General features: G+C 39.9%; 1 protein-coding gene across 1 annotated transcript; it reads right to left on the reverse strand.

The window, feature by feature from the left end:
• Positions 1–6,491: 6,491 nt before the first annotated feature.
• LOC113009823 (claudin-22-like) lies at positions 6,492–7,726 on the reverse strand. The gene has a single exon (XM_026148400.2). The coding sequence runs from the start codon at positions 7,724–7,726 to the stop codon at positions 7,061–7,063; it is 666 nt and encodes a 221-aa protein (XP_026004185.1). The 3' UTR covers positions 6,492–7,060.
• Between the last annotated feature and the right edge of the window lie 1,291 nt (positions 7,727–9,017).

A 9,017-nucleotide genomic window follows, 5' to 3' on the forward strand; every position in this document is an offset into this window, starting at 1 on the left:
CTCAAGGCCTATGCCATCCTAGATGACCAAAGCAACAGGTCACTCGCAAAATCATTGGTTTTTGACACATTTGGCGTCACCAGGAACTCCTTTCCATATAAATTGAGAACCTGTGCTGGATTGGAGGAAGTGACAGGGAGGAGAGCTTTTAACTTCATTGTGGAATTGGCAGATTGCACATCACCTCTTGAGCTCCAGACATTTATCAAGTGTGATATGCTACCCGACAATCGCAGTGAGATTCCCACAGCTGAAGCTGCTTGAAACCACACCCACCTTCAGGAAATCGCAACCGAAATCCCGGCTCTTGGCCAGAGCACTCAGATCCTGCTGCTCATTGGAAGGGACGTTATTCAAGCACACAAAGTTCTTGACCAAACACGCCATTTGCACAGAAGCTAGCTCTTGGATGGGTGATCATTGGGAACGTTTGCCTGGGTGGAGCTCACAAACCCGCGCGTGCTAACATTTTCAAAATGAAATTCTTAGACAATGGTCGTCCAAGTCACTTCCTTCCATGCAAAAATGCCATTCAGGTAAAGGAAAGTTTCAACTCGCAAGGCTACAACAAGGTCAACTCCCCAATGCGAACAAAGCACTCTTCAATTGCAGAAACAGTTTTCAAACAAACAAGTTTGGACGAGAGCCTTGGCTACTCACAGGAGGAAAGGGCCTTTTTACAGATAATGGATAAGGAAGTCTACCAGGACAGTGCTAACAGTTGGGTCGCGCCACTACCTTTTCGTTCAACCAGGCCACGCCTGCCGAACAATAAGCGGCAGGCTATGCAACGCCTCACGTCGGTACGCCACATGCTGAACAAACGCCCTCAGGTAAAAGGTCAGTTTACAGACTTTATGCAAACTTTGTTTGACAATGGCCACGCTGAGATAGCGCCACCACTTACTAAAGAAGAAGAGTGCTGGTACCTCCCCTTCTTCGGAGTGTACCCCCCGCCCAAACCGGAACAAATACGCATTGTCTTCGACTCAAGTACACAACACAATGGAGTATCCCTCAACGATGTTCTTCTTACTGGGCCCAACCTCAACAATAGCTTGTTGCGTGTGTTAATGCAACTCCGTGAAGAAAACCACCATTTAACTACTCTACTAATCCGACACTACCAACAACAGGTGCAGCACCAGGGACGCCATTTCACAGAGGGAGCCATGAGATCGGCTGGCTTCTGGATTGTCAGTGGGAAACGGAGCATCAGCTCAGTCATCCACCACTGTGTAATTTGCCGCAAGCTCAGGTGGAATACAGAAACGCAAAAAATGTCAGACTTACCCATCGATCTCCTCCATACCCGCTTCACACCCTGGAGGACGGGGCTGTGGCCCCCCCACACTCCCTAGCAGATCATTACATGGAGAAACCTTTGGAATGCAAGCATGCTGATCCACACAGGTATGCACACATGGGTATTCACAGACGCGGACTAAAGCTTTCTTGGCTGCTGCCTCAAAGCACACTGTGCGCTGTCTATCTTGTGTGCTGCACAATATCGTTTATTACTTAGTAAATACTGATATCTATGACTAGCTAGTTTATTGTGATGGTGCTTTGTTTTCTCTATTATTATGTTGCTCTTTGTTGTTTGCTGTCTCCTCTGTTTGTTTTTGTTTGTTTGTTTGTTTGTTTTTTTTCTCCATACAGGTGACCCAGGAGTTTTTTTTTTCTCTCTCTTCCCCCCCCTTCTCACCGTCTCTTCTCCCCTTTGGTTTTCTTTCTTTCTCTCCCCCTCTCTCTCTCATTCATTCCCCCTGTCCTATTTATTAAAAAAAAAAAAAAAAAAAAAATGACAAAGGATGAACTGAAGCTCTGCCATCACGTAATGTCGCATACTGCTGTTTCTGATGTCATTTAGAAAAAAAAAAAGAAAAAAAAAAAGGAATAAAAAAAAAAAAAAAAGACTTACCCATCGATCGTGTGACAGTCTGCCCCCCGTTTACCTACGTTGGAGTTGACGTCTTTGGACCATGGACAATAAGCTCTCTGAGAACAAGAGGAGGCCTTGCCAGCAGCAAACGCTGGGCCATCATCTTCACCTGCTTGGGCATCAGGGCCATTCATGTTGAGGTCATCGAGACGATGGAGTCGTCTAGTTTTATCAATGCTCTGAGACGATTCATCTCTATCCGAGGACCAGTAAAGCAGTTGAGGTCCGACTGTGGGACCAACTTTCTGGGAGTGTGCAAGGAGCTCGGAATAACTTCAAAACATTGCAACAACCAGGAAATTCAAGACTTTTTATCCAAGAATAAATACACATGGATCTTCAACCCTCCTCATAGTTCTCATATGGGAGGAAGGTGGGAGTGCATGATCGGCATCGGGAAGCGCATACTGGACTAACTGTCAACCCAGTTCGCCTGTTGACCCATGAGGTTCTCGTTACCCTTCTAGCAAAGGTAACCACTATTGTAAACTCTCGACCGCTACTACCAGTCTTGTCAGATCCAGATTGCCCCTTTCTTCTTACGCCTGCTACCCTCCTTACGCAGAAAACTGGATTACCACCTACACCACCCGGGCACTTTGACAATAAATATTTGTTCGGACCCCAATGGAGACAAGTGCAACATCTTTCAAATGTCTTCTGGCACCGTTGGAAAACACAATACCTGCCGACACTCCAAGAGCGAAGAAAATGGCAATCTGTGAGTCAAAATCTTCAAAAGGGAGATCTAGTTCTTCTAAAGGACAGTCGAGCTAAAAGAAACCACTGGGTGGTTGTTGAGACCTTTCCTAGCCAAGATGGACATGTCAGAAAGATTCAGGTAAAGGTTACTTCTGGAGGAACATCTAAAACCTTCTTAAGACCAGTGACAGAGACTGTACTCCTGCTATGAAATACTAATAGAGACATTGATCCTTAAAGATGGTGATGACATCCAATAGATGTCAGACAGGGAGTGTGCTGGTGTAGTTCTTCTTCCCACCAGCAAGAGTCACTACAGTTCTTTCATGCCAATATTTGTTTGTTATTAGCTGCAGAGTTAGTAATGCAGCACACTTTGAGAAAAGACTGACTAAGCATGTTGTTCGGATAAACATCTGCATCCATCCTCTTCGTTGTTTTACAGAAAGCATCGCTTATGAGTATTTAAGTTGAACAAGAGTTAATGCAACTATATTTGCTATTATTTATGCACTTTTATGGTTAAAGGTGTACTGTATTCAGATTTACTTTCTTTCCCATGTTAGCTAGTTTAGTCAACTGATTTGCATTATGTGAATATATAGACTGAATATTGCTTATTTTCTTCTGTTTGTAGATTCACTCTATTGATAATTGAAGGCAGTGTCAATAAAAGGGACGATACACCTGTCAGTTGTCGAGGAGTTTATCTATCTGCATAACTGTATCCAGTGTAGCAGTGAGGGCAGAATACATTTCATACAGTTAATCAATCTTTACTACTAGATAAAGTACAATAGGGGAGTGGCACTAAGCTGGATCAGAATGTATTCATCTAGAAGACAACAGTTTGTGAAGATGGGAGAATTTACATCTGGGTACATGGAAATTGCTTGTGGAGTCCCCTAAGGGTCAGTATAAATGATTTAAGACAGTTACAAAATTGTATGGATGGCAATAAATTATCACTAAATCTTAGCAAAACAATAGCAATGATATTTGGTAACTATAAAGTGAATGATAGGATACAAACACAGATAGAAAATTAAAAAATTGAAATAGTAAAGGAGATGTTTGATATATGACAATAAAATCAGTTGGAAACCCTATATCAGATACATACAAAACAAAAGCATCTCAATCATGAACAAAATTAAACTTGTTCTAGATTATAATTGTCTCTAAATACTGTATTGTTCTTTAATTCTTCCATATTTAACTTACTGTGTAGAGGTATGGGGAAATAATGATAAAAAAGGGCAGTTTATATAATACACAAAGTTTGGTATCTTCATAATGCAAATTTCTTATTTTTAAAGTCAAAATTATTAAAACTTCATGACTTGCTTAATTACAATACAGCACAGATAATTTTTAGAGTAATATTCCAGATCTTTTCAACCAGAGACGGGGGCTACAATTTTAGAGGGAATGGGAATTTTAAGGTGCACGTAGTGACAAGTAAGTTTTTGTGTGTCTGCGTGTGGGGTTAAACTGTAGATTTACACAAGCTATGAATGTTTCTTAGAGCCAATTCTAAATAACTGGAGATTCCAACTTCATAACCTATTGTAGATTAAGTACAAATTATTTTTATGGGTCAACACTTTGCAAAGGTCTAGAAGAAGAAGAAGACAGAAGAAAGAAGGCACCTTCATACTTGAATTCAATTTGAAGCTGCCATCATGGACCAGCTAAATACCTTCTGGAGAAATGTTTTATCATCAGATAAAATATTTGGTCACAATGACAAGAGATATGTTTGTAGAAATAAGGGAAATAAGGGAAATAAGGGTCATTGTAGAACATTCCATCAAATATATATTTGACCCTTTATGCATAATTTTGGCTCTGTGTGGATTAGAGAAAATTCCAAAGAAATCAAAATACGTTTTGAATCATTAAAGTTGTATGCTGTGCAGTCATTTCATCCTGGAAAAAAATAACTCAAAGAAATCCCATAAGACCCCAGACTCATTTTTACTGTCAGAAAATAACTATGGAGAGTCAGTAAAGGTGCGGTGACAGGTGGGTTCTTATGGGTTAAATGGCGAAATTACCATGAAATTTAAGCCCATGGTGAGTGTATGGAAACTTTAACCACATCACTTTTTCCCCTTTCTTCTGTATGTGCTCTAGAAATTTAGAGTTGGCTTATTCATGTCCAATTGTTATTGTGTGTCCCTGTGTGTCTCCTTAGAAATGGCTGGTACACTGAGAACTCTCCAATTCTATTCTCTCCTTTTCCCACAGTTTTATTTTTGGCCTGAAAGTGACCGTGCATCTACTCCTCATGTAACCACCTGGGTGTCTGTATATCCATCTATTTGTATGGCTGCCCACGCCCCTGTGTTTTCTCACCAGGGTTTGATTTCAAACTGAACTGATAATGAAGTCAGCAGTTCCTTGAAGACTTAAGGGAGGAGAGGAGTGTGTGAAGACAAGGATTATTTAACTCACACTTTTGAGTTTTAGTTACTTTCCCAATATATTGCTTTTTTTTATTCATTAATTTTAGTCCTTTTTAATTTTGTTAAGCCAGTTTCAATCTTAACTTGTGAGCATTTATTTATGAGCATTATTGCCTAAAATTTCAGTTTTATTTCCATCTATGTCACAGTAATCAGTGTTAGTTTGTCTGTACATCCATGTTACATTGCAGGGTTTAATGAGTCCTCTCTCACAATTTAATCCGTCTATCTATCTAACTTTTCTGTCTTTATTGACTATAAACAGTGATCTGCTGCTCAAATTAAGAGCTTTCATCATCTTTACAAGTCATTCTTTTATTTCAGCAAAAGGTGCATTAAAATATGCATATAAAATATATGTTTTTCTTTGAGGAGGAAATATAAATCTTCATTACATTCTATAGTCAATAAATCTTTGATTTTATAGAAGACTTAACCAATAAAAAGTGCTTAAAAGTGAAAAAAAAAAAACAACCCCACTTTTTGGATTCATAATTAAAAGCTCATAAAGTATTTAAATGAACTAAATATAGCAAGAAACTTCAGGAGATCTGGTCTCTTTGGCTCCCGGAAATCTAAAGCAAACATGTCAGTTAATGAAACACAGAAAAGCCAGTAAAACTCTCTGAAGTGGGGAAACGTTTTAAAGTTAATCTGCATCATATACGTTTCCATTGCTCAAATATCCAAGAAGTCTAACTAAACCAGAACTAAACAGAAGTAAAAATGTTTTCCTTCAGAGAAGTTCAGAGTTTAAAACTGTGGATGCATTTGGCAGTTTTGAAATTTTGTGACAAATGTTGATTTCAGTCTAAGGGAAATATTTAGTAAAAATAAAAATTACTCCCAAAACAAACAAAACAAACACCACAAACAAATTTACTTTTTTAAGAAATATATTTTTGCTGCTTTAAAATTGGAAAGAGAAAGAAAATAAAGTTGCATTAAAATTCTTATTTCTAAATGTAGCTCTGAATTGGTGAGTTTTACACTTTAAACTGTTTCAAAGGTGCAAGGGTTTTCCAAACTTTGTGTGTTTCAGTCAGGTGAAACTTTGTAATCATTTTTACTCTATATAGTAGCTTATAAAAAAATCAGCTTTTTTAAAAACTACATAGGGTCAAATCCAGTTTCCAAAGTGCATGACTCTACTACTACTAGATTTTAAACCACTGAATGTCTGACTGGTTTTCAGCACTCATCTGTGAAATAAGTATTTTCAATAGTCTGAGCATTGTTTAGAACCTCACTGAGAGAAATAATGAATCTAAACTAGTTTTATTTTCTTCCTCTAGTTCTTATTCTGACTTTGGAACATTTCTCATTGATCCTGACAGTCTGCAGTGTCTAACAAATGAGTTGGCTTTCTAAACCTTTTTTAAAAATGTAATCTTAGAAACACAGGCCTTATTCACAGCTGGACACATTTGTTGTTTATCACATTTAAGGTGAGTAATGCATGTGTCTAGCTGTAGTCCAGTTTAAAGCAGGAAAACAAATTTTCACTCAATTTTTTCTGTTGAAACCAATTAGGGAGTTAAAAAGTAAAAACCTATTTCTCCTGGATGCTACTTTTACCTTGGGAAAAAAAAGAAACAAAGATTTGAAGTCGGAATTAGTCTTAATTTGGTGAAAGTTTCAATCCTGAGAGTTTCATTCAAATTCAGTTAGTCCCATGTTTGGTCTCTGATCCAGAAAATGTTAAACTTTACTCTTTGTGAATCTATCTGAAATGGCTCAATTCAGAACACTCGAAAAAACTTACATGTTTGGACTGATACCCTTGATTTGAAAGGTAACCTCAATATAGGGACTGAGATAGAAGTGGGACAGAAGTGTTTCTGCTGGAGTATCTCAGACATACTTAGAACTGTTCATCGTAGTTGGGTGGGTGGGGTCTTCTACTTCTAGGGACCAGAACAATGAATGTTGGAAGGCACTCTCACACATACTCAGTCCTGGTTCTTTCAAAATTGGGTCCTGGTGTCACAATGCCCAGAGGGATGTGCACAGGCCTGTCCAGCTTCTGGAAATGAAGACAGGAAATCAGCAGCAGCGTTCCTGCCACCAGGTGGAGGATGCCTGCAATCCAGCCACAGAACAGAGCATAGCCGAACTCCCAGCGAGGGACAATCTGAGGCACTGTCTCGTCGAAGAATCTCACAAGCGTCAGGTGGGCGACGTAAGAGACCGGGATAAGGCCCAGGATCCCTGTTACCAGGCACAGTGCCCCGCCTATTGCCTTCAGCGCCCTCTTACAGCTAAAGTCATCCAGGTGGTTTTGGCAGCCATTAACCAGGCGGATACCGGGGATGGCCAGCAGCACACCCAACAATCCCACCCCCAGCACCAAGGACATGAGAATCCGGGCCAGTATAATGTCTGGTGGCAGTTCAAACATGCTGTCATAGGGCCGGCACTCCAGCTTATCCGTCGCTTCCTGGCTCACACAGGTCACCCAGAGGCCCATGTTAGTTTCCTCAGTGGGAAGCAGGTCTGTAGACAGTGTGATCCATGAAGGCATCAGGATGGTGGTCAGGGAACAGATCCAGGCCACTATTGCTAAACCAACCCCCAGCAGCTCTAGAGTGCCATTGCTAGAGTCCATGACAGCGATGCTGTAGCTCTCAGAGGGTCCTGGTCTTTACTTTGCTCCTTTCAGGAGGGGGATCTGCTGGGACATCAATGCTAGCAGAGACAGACTTTGCAGTCAGGCCCAGCTGGAAAAGTTATCACACCCTGTCCAGGCAGAGGAAGGCTATGATTGGCCGACTGGAAACAACAGGATTGCTGTGAGGTCACCTGCAGGCAGGATTTTCTTCGAGAGAGGATGTTATCGATGCCTGCATCTCTGACTGTAAAGCATTTGATGTCAATGGCATCGCTCGCTCGGCTTCTCTGCTTTCTTCATCCTTGCCCCTCCTCCCCACAGAATCACCAGTGAAAACTGACACTTTTACACAATCAGGCAAAAAGTTCAGGCTTTCTTCAGCAGATCAACAGAATACAAGAAACAATTTGCACCTGCACACTTACAGAATCAACAGCACTGTGGGTGGAATACACAGTGAGAAAATGAACCTATTTAGGCAAGTCACTTTTCCTAATTCACTGAATTTTCTTTTTTCCTAACACTTATTTTTTTTCAGTTGAGCTTTTTAGTCTTCAAAGGTGTCACCAAATTCCAAACTCTATATCTGGTCAAAAAGAGGATTTGTAGGACACTTGTTTTGGAAATAAAACTGAAATTATTTTGTGTTGAAGATATTCACAGTTATTCTATCAAAATATTAATATATCTTTAGTTTCTGTGAAAATGTACAGATAGCTTGAATGGAGTCTGATTGGGTCTAATTTTAGGTTATTTGTGGTGAAGAAAAGACTGATAATATTGAGATTGGTCAATATCTAATTAAACTAAAAATAATAAATACTGAAATATACACTTTTTTGTCCATAAAAAGATGTGAAAAGTTATTTTTTAAAATCAAATTTCAGCCAGTTTTTTTTTTGGGCCTGATGGTACCTCCTGCTGGTAGTTTGCAGAGACTACACATAAAGAAATGCAGTACATGTTTACATTCCAGGTTCTACTGTAAATAAAAATCTGGGGTCAACCTTTCCTAAAGACTCTTAATGTTGTAGGGTTGTCCTGGGAGACATGCTTTTGTCATGAATATATCCTTGGCAGACCGGGATTTTCAGGAATCAAGAACAGAGGGCTTGATCTTCTAGTGTTCACCCTTTTCATCCTACCTGAGAAGGTCTATGCCTGGAAAGGACAGTCTATCCAACAGTTGAATATTAGGTCGAGGAGGAACAATCAAGTTTTCATTCTGGTCATGGAACACTGAATCACCTCTTTATCATCTTGAAGCTGCACAAGGGTACATGGAAGT

The sequence above is a fragment of the Astatotilapia calliptera genome, chromosome 17 (genome assembly GCF_964374335.1).
Source record: "Astatotilapia calliptera chromosome 17, fAstCal68.1, whole genome shotgun sequence".
Taxonomy (NCBI): domain Eukaryota; kingdom Metazoa; phylum Chordata; class Actinopteri; order Cichliformes; family Cichlidae; genus Astatotilapia; species Astatotilapia calliptera.